Raw genomic sequence first — 18,910 nt, 5'->3', positions numbered from 1 at the left:
TCTAACTGTCACACCACCACTACCAATAATAACCTTTGATAACTACCATTGTTGAGAATTTAATATGTGCTAGGTTCTTTGCATGTGATATGATACCTCATTTAATCTTCAGAACAACCTTGTGAGGTAGGTGTTATTGGCCACCTATGTTATAGCTGGATGATGGCCCTGTGTTACAGGAGGATAATTTAGGTCAAAGAGGATGAATAACAAGTTCACAGAGTTATCTAGTCATAGGTCAGGGTTTGAACCTTGATTTTTTTATTCTGAAGGCTGTGCTGATAAGCACTGTGTTGATTTGTTTCTAAAATACAAATACTCTGTCTGCTTCAAGTTATCATGTGACATGTGACATAGCCTGCTAAACCCTGAAATCTTTGTTTATTTTTCAAATCTTAATTATGTTTCATATTGTGTTGAAATCTTAACAGATGATTGTTTAATGTATGGATTTCAGAAAGCAAAATATACAGTGAACTTGTTGAGATAAATAGGGTAAAGAAATAAAAATTGTCATAAAAAGTTAGAAGGTAAAAATATAGGCAAGTACGATTATCAAAAGCGTAGTATTATTATTATAATTTCTCATTAGTCAGGATTTGCATGACGGTGTCGAAGAGGCTGGTGCACTGCAGAAAAATCACGCTTCTGTGACATCTGCGAATTCCACAGAAGCTGCGGATTCTGCCTGCCTGCCTACAGAAGATGAGTCATTAAGCACCATGAGCTGTGAAATGCCCACAGGACAAACTCCAAGCAGTGATCCAGAGCATGCCCTAGAAGTAAATGATGTTGACAGGACAGGGGAGAAAGAAAACCATTGTGATGATAAAACTTGTGTGACATCAACTTCAGAAAAGGAAACAAGTGAAAATGTGCCTACAGTAGAAGACATCGCAGAACAGCCAAAGCAAAATAGAATTACTTACTCGCAGATTATTAAAGAAGGCAGGAGATTTAATATCGATTTGGTATCAAAGGTAAGTACCAATTTTGCCCATCTTATTATAGAACAATACTAATTTTCAATTAATTGAGAATAGCATCTGAGCCCATAAACTCTATTTTCATACTTTTATTCTCTGAAGTATACGACATTCATTTTATAAAGAACTGGTAGCCAGAATTTTTTAGTTCAGATAAATATCTTTAAATATAGGTTTAAAAACCCATTAAAAATGCTCGGTACCGTATCGCAAGGGTGCTTTAGTACTGGAGCACAAAGTCCATTCTGAGATTCTCCTACTGCATGGACACTGTGAATTCTATCATCAGAAAAATTCTAATGATCCTAATTACAGTTCCATGTTATTTATAGTCAGTCCATTAAATGAACTTTTTTCAGCCTTTATATATAGTAACTATTTTTTTAACATCTCTATGATAACATTCTGAATAAAGTAATGCATTTTTGAAAATCGTCTGTTCAGGTATGAGTTCTTTGGAGGATAATTTAAGTGGTGGCAGTGAGGCTGGGAGGAATGCTTTTGTCCTCGGTTATGTTTCCACCCTTAACTCTAATGTAAGGTTGGTGTGACAGGGTTGCATTCGGTTTATAGGAAGCAACACTGATTTAGTGCGAAAGAATAGAAAACCAGTAAGATAAAGGATAATGGCCTTAAAGAGTTAAGATATAGGGCTGGATGAAAGTATAAAGAAACAGAGACCAAGTCCCATAAGATGAGGGCAAGCAATGCGAAATTGAAAAGAAGTAGAAGAGGGTAGTTAATAACATCAGACTACGCTCAAAACTAGGCTTTTCAATTTAATGTGCCCTCTTCAAGTTGCAAGTTACGGAGTAAACAGAGGGACTAATTGCGTGTTTCTCACATTTTGCTGATACTATTCCATATCTTCATATTGCTGCTGGCTTTGAACTTGATGCCTGAAAATATGAATATCTTTTTACTACCTACTGTTTCTTTCTATCACATAGCTCTCTGTGTTTGATTTTATCCTGTCTACCGCCTTGGTCCTACTTCATATTTCTGCACTATCTTTTCCACCTTCTCTATCTTCTTTCTTTGTTACCTTGGCTATTGATTTCTGGGTGGAAGTTTAATCGTAGTTCATTACTAGTCTTCCTGTTCTCATGAGCAGGAAATAAGTTTAAAAACTTGAAACCTATGTAATTTTACTAACCAATCGCCCAATACATTTTAATTTGAAAAAACACATACACACACAAAAGAAAACTCTGGGTGTGAAGTAACAAATAGGTTTTGTCTGAAATTTCATTTTGAATTAGTTATGTGGAATTTGGAATACCCAACTTAAATAAATGACGGTTAAGAATCAAGACTAGTTCATAAAAGTCTCTAACCTGTAGGGTGACTGAAATACAATATAAATCATGCAGAGGAAAATGGTAGAAGATGTTGCTTTTTCAATTTTTGGAATTAGTGTAGGGAACTGTTCACTTGTGTAAGAAAGTGAATGCTGGTCGTGGTGGAGGGGGAGATAGTTTAATTGGATGCTGAGACATTTGAGGAGCTGCTGAAAGGGACTTCTGGGTATTTTTTATGAGTTCAAATGGTTAATAATAGTGGTTCTCTTAGGGTAAATTAAAAACAAACATGTCTACAGGGGTCAAGGAAGTTGTACTTTCTTCTACATAGTTTTCAGGGGTTTATTCCTTTAAAAGAGAACCAATAATAATTTACTGTACTCATCCTACAAAAGCAGGAGTAGCTAAAGAATGTATATCCATAGCAGTTAGAAGAGCCTTATTATCATTTTTTTAATGCTAGTCATTTAATGAACATTTATTGAATACATACTCTTTGGAAAACATTGTATTCCATGATATTGGGTTAATCGTTCATTCCTTGGAAATCTCATCTGTTCTAATAATTGAAGTTATTACGTATAAGTTTAGGATGATTGTCAAATATCTACCACAAGCCTTTTTCCTAAAGTTCAGTTTGATATCTCCAAGCCAGTTGATATTTCTGTATGCATTCTATCTCACAGTCATCATGTACAGTGGTGCTTTATATTTTACAAAACACATCCATGTGTACAGCCTTTTAAAAAGTAATCTTATAGCTCAGGGTAGGTTAGTTAAATAAAATACTTTATAGTGTTATTCTGCTTAGACTAATAGAAATGATGACCAAAGATGAAGTTCTTAGAATTAAAACTCATTTGTAAAAAAGTCCATACTTTTAATAAGTATGGAAACAACATGGTAAGTGAAGCAAAAATTGTTAACTATTAAATCTAGTCCCCATTATCTTAATCAAATTGAAGTATTCTTTAGCCTCTCACCACTGTGAAATTGCTGAGGCAGATCACTTTAGAGTGTGAAAAAGAGGCTTAAGTTTAAATATGGTACATATTCGTTATTTCTAAGCTTCAGACAAAAGTTTAGTATAGTTTTAATTGAAATATGTTTTCACTCTTGAGTGATATCTTGAATGCATTATTTTTTAAGCTGGCATTAAATCTTAAGCTTTACTAGGTCTCATTAAGTGTAAATACATTTTATGTTTGATACATTAATATTTTTGAAATTATAACCACTGAGGGATCATTGAATCTCAAATATTTGTGTTTTTAAACAAGTGAGGAATTTGAAGTATCTTTTTTTTATTATAAGTATAGAATTAAGACTTCGCAATATATTGTTAAAAACATGGGCTATATTAGTTGCATAGTATATTAGGCTGAAAGTAATGATGCATTCGCGTCTTTGTCCCTCTGATACTGGTCATGAGAGATTCTGAAAGGTAAAATCAATCCCTTGTATGAATGCTGGCAATAACCATCATCCTCACTTCTTGAGAAAGACATAGCTCAGATAAATCTAGACTGCTAAGATTACAGAGGAACCTTATAATTATACTTTTTCAGTGGAAATGCACAACCGGTCTTTTTCTTTTTTGGTTGATGAGGAAGTCTAGCAGGCTGGGCTGGTTTCTTCTTAATAACTACCTGGCCTTATATAAGGTTACAGCTCCTTATTTAAAATCCTTGGGGCCTGGTATGTTCTGTTATTCAGATTTAAAAAATACGTATTTGAGAAAGTACATATGCTGGTATGCTATATATGATATAACACTCAGCAGGGTCTGAGGAGAAAGAAACTCTGTAATTTAGCATATTTATATTTCTGTAGTCAGATGTATGAATATTCACATTAAATGGGACAAAGACAGAATGAGTCTTTTATCACTTTGGGTCAGATTTTGTTGCCCAATTAGCTATGAAAAAACCTTGCATTCCAGGGCTTTTTGGATTTTGAGTTTCAGATAATCAATTGTGAGACTCTAGTAAATTATATGTATTATAATATTAATAGGTATAATGCTTTTTACAAATAATTCAAAATATAACAAAATTATATATCTTCATTTAGTGTTATCAATTTTTCCACTATTTTCACCATTTATTTCATCCTCTAAAATACTTTCTTTGTACAGGTGCTGTATTCTCGAGGATTGCTAATTGATCTTCTAATCAAATCTAATGTTAGTCGATATGCAGAGTTCAAAAATATTACCAGGATTCTTGCATTTCGAGAAGGAAGAGTGGAACAGGTACTATGCTGATCAAGTATTGTAACTGTGTATGAGCTTAAATTATTATTGTTTGTTTTGGAATGATGAGCAAAAGGATTGTTATTTTCCTGGTAAAACAGAAAATTCCAACCCTGCATGGTGATTTACAAATGTAAGTAGTAAGGAATTGCTCAATTAAAATGTCTAGTGTTAATTTTCTCATGAATTATTCTGCAGCTTGATGTTGGGGTTGAGAAAGTGTTAATTTCAGGCAGCATTGCTAGATTTGAGCTGTCATTTGTTCCCAATTAGGGGTGACATGCCATTGGCTTTTTAATGGCATAAGGGGAAACTTGGCTGAATTAAGCAAGAGCTCATAAGTTAATTAGCTCTGAAGTCAACAAAGATGCCATAGAACTGATGGAAGGCGACGAGAATCAGCCTGACTAGAATGGAAATAATAATCTTGTTATAGTTCTAGGAAAAAAATATAATGTGGAATACTTGTTTATCACTAGGAAGTAGTTTCTTAACTTAAAGTCATGTGTTTCAGGTTCCTTGTTCCAGAGCAGATGTCTTTAATAGCAAACAACTTTCTATGGTAGAAAAGCGAATGCTAATGAAGTTTCTTACCTTTTGTATGGAGTATGAGGAACACCTTGATGAATATAAAGGTATTGCTTTTCATGTAATTGTGTTTTCCAATTATTTGAGCTTTTTCAGTATTTTAATATGCTGCTTCTGATGTAGTGAGCCACTCATTACTCTTTTTTTATTTTTTTAAAGATTTTATTGGGGAAGGTGAACAGGACTTTATTGAGAACAGTGTGTGCTTCCAGGACTTTTTCCAAGTCAAGTTGTTGTCCTTTCAGTCTTAGTTGTGGAGGGCGCAGCTCAGCTCCAGGTCCAATTGCCATTGTTAGTTGCAGGGGGCGCAGCCCACCATCCCTTGTGGGAGTCGAACCGGCAAGCTTCTGGTTGAGAGAATGCGCTCCAACCAACTGAGCCATCCGGGAACTCAGCGGCAGCTCAGCTCAAGTTGCCGTGTTCAATCTTAGTTGTAGGGCGCGCTTGTGGGAGTCGAGGAATCGAACTGGCAGCCTTATGGTTGAGAGCCCACTGGCCCATGTGGGAATCGAACTGGCAGCCTTTGGTGTTAGGAGCACAGAGCTCCAACCATCTGAGCCACCGGGCCGGCCCTCACTCATTACTCTATTAAAATACATTCTTAGTTGCATTATCCAATAGGGTAGCCTTTAGCACCATGTAGCTATTTAAACTTAAATTAATTTGAATTAAATAAAACTTAAAATTCAGTTCCTCAGTTGCACTAGCCACATTCCAAGTGCCTGGTGGCTTTTGTGGCTACAGTGCAGCTATAGAACATTTTTATCATTGCCGAAGTGCTGTGCTGGGTGTTAATTTTTATTCTTTCTTATTCTTGTTAATTAAATACTGCTGTCAACTGGTTCTTCATAGTTGTCTCCCCTCATTCATGGGGCATACATTCTAAGACCCCCAGTGGATGCCTGAAACTGCAGATAGTACTGAACCCTATCAACACTAGTTTTTTTCTTATACATATATACACTTTGCAGCTTCTCTGGCATATCTGAATTGCCAGCATCACTACTCTTGTGCTCTGGGGCCATTATTAAGTATAATAAGGTTACTTGAACACAAGCACTGTGACACTGCCACAGTCAATCTGGTAACCAAGATGGATACTAAATGACTAACAGTCAGCTAACGTGTACAATGCTAATGTGCTGGACAAAGGGGTGATTCGTGTCCAGTGCAGGGCAGGGCAGGACAGCACAAGACTTTATCACGCTGCTCAGTACAGCGTGCAATTTAAAACTTATGAATTGTTTATTTCTGGGATTTTCCATTTAATATTTTTGGGCTGTGATTGACCACGGTTGACTGAAACCACGGAAAGTAAAATTGCGGGTAGTGTGGGGGGGTTACTGTATTTTTTATTGTTCCATTAATTTTTTTCATCAGTAATAAAAAAAAATCTATATTCTTTTTCATTTTTACAGGATTACTTTTGTTTGGAATACTGAATTGTTCATTTTAATTGATTTAAAAAAAGAGGCTAGATGGTATGGGAGAAACCCCTTGGATTAGGAGAAGGCATGGTTTCTAGTCTGGGCTTTGACCCATCTCACTGTGATCTGGAGCCAGTTACTTCACAGTTTGTGGAAATTTGAATAAACCACTTTAGTATCAGAGCTTTATACTTGAAGGGCATTGGGTGGAAAAGTTATCCAAAATAGGAATATAATATAGATTCATTTATAAATTTACAATGAGAAATACATCAGTATTATTATTATTAATTTTTTTTTAACTAAATGTGGCTCTTGCTCTTTAAAGCTTCAAATCCATTGGATACTGCCAAATTGTTTTCCACAGTGGTTAAACTTTTTATAATTTTGTTTATATAAATTATTTATGTAAAGTTTTTGTCATTTGTCATGAAATTGTATTTCCTACCATTAACAGTCCAATTCCATTTTTTCTGATCTTGATTTAAATAGTTTTTTAGGGTCCCTTATGTGTGATTATAAGGCAGTAGGACTGATTCCAATAGCCACAGAGAAATTAGTTGCATTACTTTTTAGCCATAGTTCATCGTTCCTAGTTTTAGTAAGAAATACACTTTTTAAAAAAAAAATCAAGTATTACTCTGTTGTTGTTTTTACCAAAAAATTGCCATTTGTCATATTTATTAAATATTTCAAAGTACAGTTCTTAGCATTATTCAGATTTAACGATAATTAAGATTTTTGCCAACCATGGAAAACTATTGTGATGGTTAATTAATTATTTAATGCTTTTCTACTTTTTAAATCTCTAAAATACTAAACAAAGAGTCATCACTTAAAGCTTAAAAAATGTGCTATCAATCCAATTAGGATAGTGTGATTTCTAGTCCCCCCCCCCCAAATCAATGGTCTGTGTCCAAAATGTAATAGTATGTATGCCACCTATGTCCTTTGCCAAGTGTTTCAAACAGACTTGATCTCATTTTTTTGCAGTGGTTTTTAAATTGAAGTGTGTTTCTGATTTTAATTGATAAATTTTCATCTTTCTTTTTATAGCCTATGAGCAGATTACATTTTCTGAATATTTAAAAACTCAAAAATTAACTCCCAACCTCCAATATTTTGTCCTGCATTCAATTGCAATGACATCAGAGACAGCCAGCAGTACCATAGATGGTCTCAAAGCTACCAAAAACTTTCTTCACTGTCTTGGGCGGTATGGCAACACTCCATTTTTGTTTCCTTTATATGGACAAGGAGAACTCCCTCAGTGTTTCTGCAGGTAAGACTGCTGCTGTTTGTCATGTTTCTTGTTAAGATGATACTTGAATAAGAAATGAAAATTAGAAAGACAAAAATGAGATTTACTCAAGGTTTAGTATATATAAGCATATATTTTGTTGTTCTGCTCTTTTATAATCTATCTGCCTGCCTACCTACCTACCTAAAAAAAGAAATACTGTAAATTCTTTTTTCCAATAGATATTATGCTTCAAAGTATCGTCCTTTTTGTGTACAATTATAGGTAATTTATTTTCATTGCTATATATTGTGAATTGTATATTGTGAATATACTACAATTTGTTTTTCCATTTTTCTGTTGATGAACACTGGGTGTTTGCAGTTTTTTGCTTTTATCGACATCCTTGTATGTGTTCAGGATATATGTATTCAAGAGAGGGTAAGGGGGATCGAATATATGGTGATGGAAGAACTGACTCTGGGTGATGAACATACAATGGGATTTATAGATGATGTAATACAGAATTGTACACCTGAAATCTATGTAATTTTACTAACAATTGTCACCCCAATAAATTTAATTTAAAAAAAAAAAAAGAGTTTTTTTAGGATATATGTACTTAGGAATGGAATTCCTGAGTCATGGGATATATGAATGTTCATACAAGATAGTACCCAGTTATTTCTCCAGAGAGTTGAATCAATTTCCATTCCCCTAGCAGTATGTCAGAATTTCCATAGCTCTACATCTTTGCCAACATTTGGTATTATCAGACTTCCTAATTTTTGTAAATGTGACTCACATAAGATATCATCACATTGTATTTTTATTTTGCATTTCCCAAATTACTTATGAGATGGAGGGTTTTCTTATGTGGTTATTGGCTATTCATGTTTTCTCTTCTGGGAAATGCTTTTTCATGTCTTTTGCCCATTTGTCTATTGTATTATTGTCTTTTTCTTATTGGTTTGTAGGAGTTTTTATATATTCTGAACATTAATCTTTTCTCAGTTACATGTCGCGTATATCTTGCCTTATGGTGTTTATGATGCACGGACGTCATTAAGACTAATGTAGTCAAATACAGCAATCTTTTCTGTTATACTTGGCACTTTTGGGAGTAGTAGAGCATAGTAGTTAAGAAACTGGACTGTGGACAGACTGCCTAGATTTAAATCCTGGCTCCTTCATTTATTATCTATGTAACCTTAGGCAAGTTTCACAATCTCCCTATTGTGTTTTCAAAGAATCAATTTTTGGCGTTTTAAAATTCTCTCTATTATAGCTTTCTGTCCTTGTTCATTAATTTCTGCTGTTTATTATCTCCTTTATTTTAATCTATTTGGGTTTTGTTCAGCTCATTCCTCCCTTCCTCTGCCCTTGCTTATTCTTAGACTGAAACCCAATGAGTTAAATATCCACCTTCTTTTATTTTCTAATATAAGCATTTAAGATGGTAAAGTTCTCACTACTGTTTTAAATTTTACACAGTTATTACATATTATTTTCATTATCTTTTAGTCCTAAGTATCTTAATTTCCATTGTGATTTTTCATTGCCCTATGAGTTGTTATGAGGTGTATTAAAATAGCTAATTTGGTTGATTCTTCTGCTATTATCATCTAATTTAATTGTATTGTATCTAGAAAATATGTTTCTATGGCACTAATTCTTTGAACTTTATGACTTAGTATGTTATCAATATTTTTAATTCTTCCCTGTATACTCAAGAAAAATGTGTTTATCTAGTTGTTGAGTACAGGGTTCTCTAATTACTGGTCTTGGAATCTAAGTCTAGCTTTGAGTTGTAATTTTCAAACTTGATTTTTATTAAGGTGTTTTTCTTCGATCTATCAATAATAGAGTAACATGTTTTGAAATCTCATTATGATGTTTGATTTGTCAGTTTCTCCCTATGATTCTGTCAGTTTTTACTGTATACTTACTTTGAGGCAATTTATTAAGGTCATATAAAATTATAATTGTTTAATCTTCCTGATGAATTTAATATTTTACATTATTTGATGACTTTCTTCTTCGCTAATAATGCACTTTTTTCTTAAAGTCTACTTTTCTGATATTCAAATAGTTACGCTAGCTTTTTAGTATTTACCTGTTGTTATGTCTTTCTCCATCCCTTTATTTTTCAACTTTTCTGAGTCTATATTTAGGGCTCTAAATAGCATATTATTACATATTTTTAATCCCATACAACCATCTCAGTCTTTTACCAAGCAGAACATGAGTCCTGTTACCAGGATTCTGTTTCTCTCTTCTGGAATATGTAAGTTAGAAAGTTCCTCTAGTTTACGTCTGTTGGTAGTAAATGCTTCCTAATTTGTGTTTATATGAAAATAACTTTTTGTCTTGAGTGAAGATTTGCTAGCTAAACATTTCTGGGTTGGCAATTCTTTTCCTCTCAGTACTTTACTGTTTTATTCCACTGATATTTGTGTTCCATTTTTGCTGTTGAAAAGTTTGATGTCAGCCTAATTGTAATTTTTTCCCCCTTTTTCCACCTCTGCCTCCTCCCCACTGTGCTTCAAGCTGTTGTTTCTCAGTCTAGTTGTGTAGAACACAGCTCCCTGGCCCATGCTGGTATTATGAGCCTTGCACTCCCCCCAGCTGAGGCAGTCGGTCGCCTGTTGGCCACTCACGCTGGCCACCGGCCCCTCCTGGCAGCGCACAGCAGCCCACAGCAGCCCACAGCAGCCCACAGCAGCCCACAGCAGCCCACAGCAGCCCACAGCAGCCCAGCTCCAGGGAGAGCTGTTGTTCACAATCTTAGCTGTAGAGGGCGCAGCTCACTGGCCCATGTGGGAATTGAACCAGCGACCTCGGCGTTAGGAGCAAGGCGCTCCAACCACCTGAGCCCCTGGGCCGGCCCCTGTAATTTCTTCATAAGTGATAATACCTCTCTTCTCAGTCCGTTTTCAGATCGTGTCTTTGGTGTTCAGCATTTCACTATAGTGAATTGAGGTGTTGGTTTCTTTGTATTTATTTATCTAGCTTGGTATAGGTTGAACCATATGAAATTAACAATATTAAACCATTCCATATGGTTAAAAAAAACTACATTGTATTTCCTCTATCCATGAATTGTTATTTATTATTTTGGAAAATTGTCAGCCATTATCTTTTCAAATATTGTTTTACCTCCATTGTCTCTTTTCACCTTTTTGAAACCTCAACTAGATATGTTTTAGAACTTAGCATTCTTTCTTTCATATTTCTTAATCTCTTTCATATTTTCTATCTCCTTGTCATTCTGGCTCCATTCTGGGTACTTTATAAAGATCTGTTTTTCATTTTATTAATTCTCTTCACCTGTGACAAATCTGTAGTTTAACTTTTTTTCTTTCAATATTTTTCTTTTAGTTATAGAAGCCTGCTTTTCCCCTCAAATCTTCCTTGTCATGTTTGATATTTTCTTGTCCATTCTTTTCATATATAGATATTTTATGTTCTGCCATGTGTCGTTTCCGTTGATATATGTTAATGGTTTATTTCCTTGCTCTGCACTTATTTTTGATTGAGCGTTTATATTTCATTGATTTTAATCTGTGGAAATCTGGGAACCCAAATTAAGGATGCTTTCCTTTAAGGATTATTTGTGTTTGCCTCAGCCAGAAGGCTCTAAGACTTGGGACCATTTCCACTCCCTTCAGGGGATCCTCACTTATAAAGGAGCCCCAGATACAGCTCCCATACTGATACGAACAACAAGACTTGGTTTTTTTAATTGCAATGTTTGATGTTCAAAGCTTTGAATTCAGCTCAGGGTTTGTTTATACTGTGTGTGTGTGTGTGTGTGTGTGTGTGTGTGTGTGTGTGTGTACGGGGTTGGGGGGGGTTCCTGTGTACATTTATTATCGTAAATCTCAACAGTGTAATGAAACTTACATCTAATGTAAGAAATACCCTGTTTCCCCGAAAATAAGACCTAGCTGGACAATCAGCTCTAATGCATCTTTTGGAGCAAAAATTAATATAAGACCCGGTCTTATTTTACTATAAGACCGGGTCTTATATAATATAATGTAATGTAATGTGGGTCTTATATAATATAATATAATGTAATGTAATATAATACAATACTGGGTCTTATATTTTTGTTCCAAAAGGCTCATTAGAGCTGATTGTCCAGCTAGGTCTTAGTTTTGGGGAAACACGGCAGTTATTTGGTTGTAATAGGAGGTTCCCTTCACACTATCCATTCCAATATATTTCTAGAAGTAGGTATTTTCATATCTGTTATTTTTTAACTATGTGATTTTATGAATGGAGGTGAGAATTTTATAAGTTTCAAAGTACCTTAATTCTGAATATGATATGTCTGTGTATTTCCAGACAAGCTCTTTCTCTAATTAGTTGCCAGAGTAGGGATGGATAGGGAGTGTCATGTGTCCCAGGACCAGCAGTCCTCCTATCAATTGAAACTAAGGGAAGTTCTATTGTTTTCTCAATCATTCTTTTAGTCTTCCTGTGGCATCCCTGATTCAAAAGTAGACACACTGTTTTTTCTTATGTTGCCACTGTTACTCACTCCTACAGAGCATTAGGGTAAGGAATATAGGAACAGAAAGAACACATCACTGGGGAGTGAGCCGAAGATCTGTGGCTTCCTTACCAGCACTTCATGAAAAGGGAATATTTAACCTCACTTCTGTTTTTCCACCAAATCCCTACATTTCCTTTCCTAATTTTATGCATTTTGTAAATATGTATTTCGTATTTGCTTATTTGTTGTTTTTAATAGGAAAAGACATTTAAAAGTTTTGTTTGTCCTGTAGTGATAAAAAAAAATTCAGAATGAGACCCTTATATGTTGGATACTAGACAAAGAAAACATTTTCCCCCAAAGATGATTATAATCTCCTAAGGATGAGGTTTTATCGGCTTTCAATATCTTTTTGTCCTCTGCAGAGCCTATCTCAGAATTTTGTGTGTGGTTCAGATTTAATGTTTGTTATAAAAATTACACCTCACCCTTTAATTTGAAGTGACACTTTCAGGGAATGATGGAACTGTGTGTGTGTGTGTGTGTGTGTGTGTGTGTGTGTGTGTGTGTGTAGATTGACAGATAAATAGATAGACATAGAAAGGAAGGAAGGAAGGAAGAGGGAAAAAGAACAACAAAAAACTCCGTTGTGTTTGAACTTGTATGTTAAACTTTTGGGTGGATCTTTGGTAATTAAAGTTAACTCTGAGTTCTTCCTACATGATATATGTATGTCTACTGTGAATTATAAAAATGCATTTACCTGGCCTATTAACTAGGCATATTAACTCTTGATTTTATATTTGATCCCCTGTGTAATGCTTTATAATTTCATATAAATATTGTTCTGTTTATGTCCTAAAGTGGTAACACTATTACCATCTATACATCATAGCCTGCACTTTTTATCACCAGGTTATCAGAATTAGGTGTCACCTGTTCTGTGATTTCTAACCACCATTCTATATTCTGTTTTAATATAAGCCTCTTAAGCGTTTCTCACAGCCAGTTACAGTGTGTTCTCATCAAGGCTACTGTTATAAATGGCATGCATGCATATTTATGTGAAGGATTCAAAGACATTTGTAAGTCATATCCTTGCATTCTAAATGAATTCTGCATAAACAGTATAACATTTTAACTACTAGAGATACCTTTCATGAATAAATGCCCTTTGAGATTTTTATCAATTTAAATAGGTAGATTTTTTTAAGCAAAGAAAATGATGCTTATTTATTGTACTACCTACTATCCATTAATATGTCAAGATACATAAATTGGACCATATTGGAAGAAAAGTCATTGAAACATATATTTTTCCAGTCTAGCAAGCCATAGAATTTTCTCTACTATATATTAGTTGGTTAATATTTTTTCTGGCACGCTGGACAGGATATGTATGCAGTATATAGGTTTTTAAACCTTCACAATATATCTTCCAAACAGAAGTTCTTTTTAAACCCTAACTGACTAATTCATTTCTGTTATCTGTGTGGTTGGTAACATAGTAGCCTTTAGAACTACTTTCTAATTCAAAGTAGCTTTCATATACTGTGTTATGTTTTCATAACCTGTGAAATGGAGCAGTACCGTTGGGAGCAAACAAACTTTACATTTTTTTATAAGTAGACCTAGACTGCCCAGAGATTGTTACTTGTGTTTTCTAAAGAGAGAGCATTTAACTGATGGTTTGCTAGGTAATTCAGTCTTCCGTTCTTCAGTGGCCTAGGTTTCATTTCCTTTAATGTAGTAGGATTATTAAAACATAAAGGATGGGTATGTTTTACTTTTAACATGTAATATAAATTGTGTGTGTGTATGTTTATGTGTGTGTGTGTGTATGTAAAATCACCACCAAGTACTTTTTTACCAGGTGTTAGTCCTCAAACAATGTTTTCCTGAGTATTGTATGTGGAACTTGAATAGATGCAAGATCTACCTCAGGAAATCGCAGAGCACAAGTTGATCTCTAACATATAGCTTTTAAAAGAGAGAATGAGAGGACATCAAAAGTCAAAAATACATAAGTGGAAGGAGAACTGACTCTGGGTAGTGAACACACAATGGGATTTATAAATGATGCAATACAGAATTGTACACCTGAAATCTATGTAATTTTACTAACAATTGTCACCCCAATAAATAAATAAAAATGTAAAAAAAAATACATAAGTAACTTGGTCAAGATTATAGGAACAGCATGGAAGGACAGGAAAGGGAGTCTCCCATTTGATATATGAGTATTCATTCAGTAATGGCAGAAAGAACATGCTCAAAATGGGTCACATAAATGCTACTGTGATTTTTGTCATAACCATGGAATTTGTTTTTTTAAGATAAATTATAAGGTATTTTATATTGTTTTGCCTTTTTCCTTTGCTTTAAAAAAACTAACCTTCTTTAGTCCAAGAGTGAAACTTACACATTACTGAATGTTTTATTGTTCCCTTTAAAGAACTGATAATAGAAAACATCTCTCAGACCAAAGTAACCTGCTTATTTTATTCTCTAATAATCAACTTTTTTATTCAGATAACTTTTGGAAATCTGAGAGACATTTGTTAACCTGGATCAACCTATTAGAAAACCAACAGAAGTGTTAAAATTGGCTACAGTTTGGTTTGAAGGAAAATTTTATTAGTTTATATATTCAATTACATGTGAAACCGGAGCAAAATTCCGATGGCTTTTTAGTGTCTGCCCCAAGTGTTCTTGCCCTTCTTCCCAACAAGTGTGGATTCGATGAGGGATCTAGATCCTTTGACATTATTTTTTCCTTCAACAGTATTCTCTTTAATCTCTTTCCTTGTAAAAAATTTCTGTACTATTCTGGTAGTAATATACTGACAACAAAAAAATAGAGTTGGAAGAATGCTTTTATATTGTTTTGACTGGTGGTCTATTTTTACAAATGAGGAAACTTAAGATAAAAAGAAGGCTAAAAACCAGATTTCCTGATAGACATTCTTTATGACTCACCTCTTACATAATTTTTAAACAATGTTTCCTGAAAAAATGAAAAGTAGGTAATAAAAATATTGTTTTTAATGGAATTTTTAAATATTTGTGGCATTTGTCAGCTTTTAATAACTTGTAATTTGCTATGATTTCTTTCCTCACTGTCTGTATATAGTCAGTTTCCCTCAAAAAGCAGGAGAGTATGAGGGCTATTCTTACGGTGTTCCATAAACATGTTCTGATTCTATGCCCAAAAGCAAATACCAGTTTAGATGAATAAAGAAATTCATTCAACTTCCCACATTTTGCCTAGTTGGTAAAGGTAAAAAGAAAAACAGACCATGAGCAGATTTATCTCCTCTCCACTCATATAACTTGTATGTGTGCAGTTTCATAAACACTAATGTGGATGAGCCCAGTAGCAGTTACGTTTTGTATGTTTTGGAGATGAGTTAGCATTGCTCTGTTTCATGCTCCCAGCCTCATTGGTTTCCTCCCACGGTGTCATAGGCAGGACTCCATTATACACCTAAATGTAGGTGCAGAACGCCTTATGTCTTATTAGTAGATTTGACCAATTTAAATATGTGTCTGTGTATAAAGACTAATTATTGAATCAAGCCATACATATTTAAAATTAAGTGTTAAAAAATTGGCAAAGTGAATTGAAAAGAAACAGATTAATTAAACATTGAGTTCATAAATCATGGTTAAGTAAGAAATATTTTCATAGTGGTTCACTACACGCTATTGTTTTACAACCTCTGCAGCTGAGTAGAGCTGCACTGCAATATGCCAGAGGTTCTTAATCTGGGGTCCATACGTCCTGGGACTTTATACAGAAAATATTATATATGTGTCTGTGAAAAAAATTCATAGTTTCATCAGATTTTCACAGGCATCCATGACCTAAAAACTAGGGTTGAAAACTATTGTTACGAATTTTCACCAAAAGAAAACATTATTTGCTTTTCACTCAGATAATCATTCCTTTAAGTGCTTATAAAAAGAAGAGGTCTTAAAAAGTGAATAACAGAGGTGCTTCTGGGATCTAAAGACTGTATCCTTGTATTTTTGGACAAATTATTTAACCTCTATGTGCTCCAATTTCTTCATTTCTCGTGGGGATAATAATACTATCTACCTCATAGGTTGTGAGGATTAAAATGAATTAATATCTAGAAAGTGCTTAAAACAGTGCTTGCCGTAGTAAGTACTGCATAAGTGTTAGGTGTTACTACTGTCACTGTTACTATGATTGGTATTACTGCTGCTGTTGTTGTAGAATGCCACCAAGGTAAATATGAGGCCAGGTTAGGGACTGAGCCAGATTTAGTGTTCTAATCAGGAGGTCAACAGATTTTTTTCTGTAAAGGGTCAGGTAGTACATAGTTTAGACTTTGCAGGCCGTATGGTCTCTGTTGAAACTATTTGCAGTCATAGACAATATGTAAAATAATGGACATGGTGTATTTCAAAAAACTCTTATTTGCAAAAATAGCTGTCAGGTTTTTCGACCCCTGTTTAATCAGTTGAATAATCTTTTGTCTACAAAATATAATTGTTAAAAAACCTGATATTAGGAGATTATACAGGATTGCCTCAGTGCAATGCCTGGTGTATATTAGTCATTCATTAAGTATTTGATGGATGAATGAATGAATAGTAGGTATTTACAAACTGCTACAAAACCTGTATGTTAAAGAAATTTTAGAGCAGTGTTTTGCAAGCTTTCACTTGCGTCAGAATTTAACCCATGGATTACTGGGCCCCATTCCCAGAGTTGATTTGTAGAACTGGGGTGGGATCTGACAATTTGCATTTCTAATGTTTCCATGTGTTGCTGATGCTGTTGTCTAGGGAACACTGCTGAAGAGGAAGCAACCAGGGGAATTATTCTCTGGGCCTAATTCTAATCAGAGAGGGAAAAAAAAGATTTAGTTCAAGTGAGAGAAAACTTGTGAAGATGCATCTGTGTCATTTGTTGTAAATTTGATTATTTTCATTTTTTCCCATTTAATTCAGAAGCTATTTTTAAGCATCTACTATGCCTACTCTCTTAGGTGTAGTAGATGTATATGAAAAACAATATGACATACACATACTTTAATGTCAGTGTGAAGAATGTTTACTCCAGTTGAGGAAAGAAAATGCACACTCATGGACCAATTAGAGAACAAGAAAATATATTTCATCATGTTCCAGAATGTGCAGTGTATGTATGAATGCGATCAGTCTTAAATGATTGGAAGGAGCCTAAACAGGTATGAAATGAAATTAATCAGGACATACAGAGGACTCTGATGAACTTAAAGGAATTACAGACAGTTCTGCTATCCCATCCATATCCAGAAAAGAGTAAGATTGGACTCCACTCTGAACCAAGAACTATCAATGGTCTGCCATTGAACATGGGCCAGAGTTTCTTAGTGGCAGCACCATTGACATTTTGGATGGGATAATTCTTTGCTGTGTTGGGGAAAAGGCTGTTCTGTGCATTATAGGATGTTTAGCAGCACCTCTGGACTCTACCCACTAGATGCCTATGGGGACAGAGTCCCAGAGAGCAGTTTCCAGGCTCTCGGCCTCATGTGGAAAGGTGCTGGCTCAGGTAGTATAGATGGCCGTCAGCTGTGGCTAGTTGGCCATCAGCTGTAACCAGTTAGCCAATTAGCCACTGATATAACTGCTGCAGCTGCGCTGGTGAGTCCAGTTGAGTCGAGAGTCAGTGAGTTGGTTGGTTGGCAGGCAGAGAAGTGGACAGCAGGTTGCAGGTCATGTGACTCCAGCCTCCAGTGAGACTACATTGTCTCCAGTGAGACCATAGTGGTATGACTCCCCTACCTATGGCTCCGTGGGTGTTCCTTTTCGGCCTCACCATGTCCTGCGTTCTTGTGTGGGGAGCGGGAGCAGAGACCCCGCAGGCCCCCCCGCCTGAAAGATGGCGCAGCGAGCAGGCCTCCGCGCATGACAAATGGCGCAGCGAGCAGGGTCTCCCGCACAATAGGAGATGCTAAATAGCCATTAGAAAGCAAATTCTTGGATAATGTATTATCTCAGTAGTTATGGAAAAAATGAAAATACTGAAAAAATAGAAAACATACACACTCTTATAAGAAATAGAAGCCCTATTTGCACACCCTCGAATTCCACCCCTAGAGTTAACCATTGTTAAGTTAGTTGCATATCTTCCTGTCTTTTCTATGCTTATACAGACATCTTTGCATAATTGTGTATATATGTGCATACTTGAAAAATTTAAATGGCTGAAGTTTTTTGGTATATGGATGTATGTACCATAATTTATTTAACCATTTTCCTCTTGTTGGTGACATCATGCTAAAATGAAAAAAAAAGTCTTCATTATATAAGAAATGCAATTTCATATCCAGAAAATTTGGAAAACACTAACAGAAGTATTACTATTACTATAATTAACTTAAATCCCATCACCTGTTAACAATAATGACACAGGATTTTGGCATATTTTCTTCTTTTTTTCAATCCACACACATTTAAAAAAATATATATGTGATTACAATCCTCTTAAAGTTTTTATTTGGCCATCTTCGATTATAGCATAAACAAACTTATAGCCACTGTCTTAAAAACATATACCTCAGCTTAAAATAGACAACAGTAGAAGGCTGGG

At 34.9% G+C, this 18,910-nt stretch overlaps 1 protein-coding gene across 1 annotated transcript in view; it reads left to right on the top strand.

Moving 5' to 3' along the window:
- The window catches only part of CHM (CHM Rab escort protein), a 191,528-nt gene that overhangs the window by 89,509 nt on the left and 83,109 nt on the right, over positions 1-18,910 (top strand). The window contains exons 5-8 of the mRNA XM_019717433.2: positions 593-980; positions 4,425-4,541; positions 5,056-5,176; positions 7,613-7,838. Of these exons, the coding sequence (XP_019572992.2) occupies positions 593-980; positions 4,425-4,541; positions 5,056-5,176; positions 7,613-7,838 (852 nt within the window). The remainder of the gene's footprint in view (positions 1-592; positions 981-4,424; positions 4,542-5,055; positions 5,177-7,612; positions 7,839-18,910) is intronic.

This window comes from Rhinolophus sinicus, chromosome X, assembly GCF_036562045.2.
Source record: "Rhinolophus sinicus isolate RSC01 chromosome X, ASM3656204v1, whole genome shotgun sequence".
Classification (NCBI taxonomy): domain Eukaryota; kingdom Metazoa; phylum Chordata; class Mammalia; order Chiroptera; family Rhinolophidae; genus Rhinolophus; species Rhinolophus sinicus.
The sequence above is the reverse complement of the archived record's forward strand: the minus strand, read 5'-3'. Positions and strand labels throughout refer to the sequence as shown.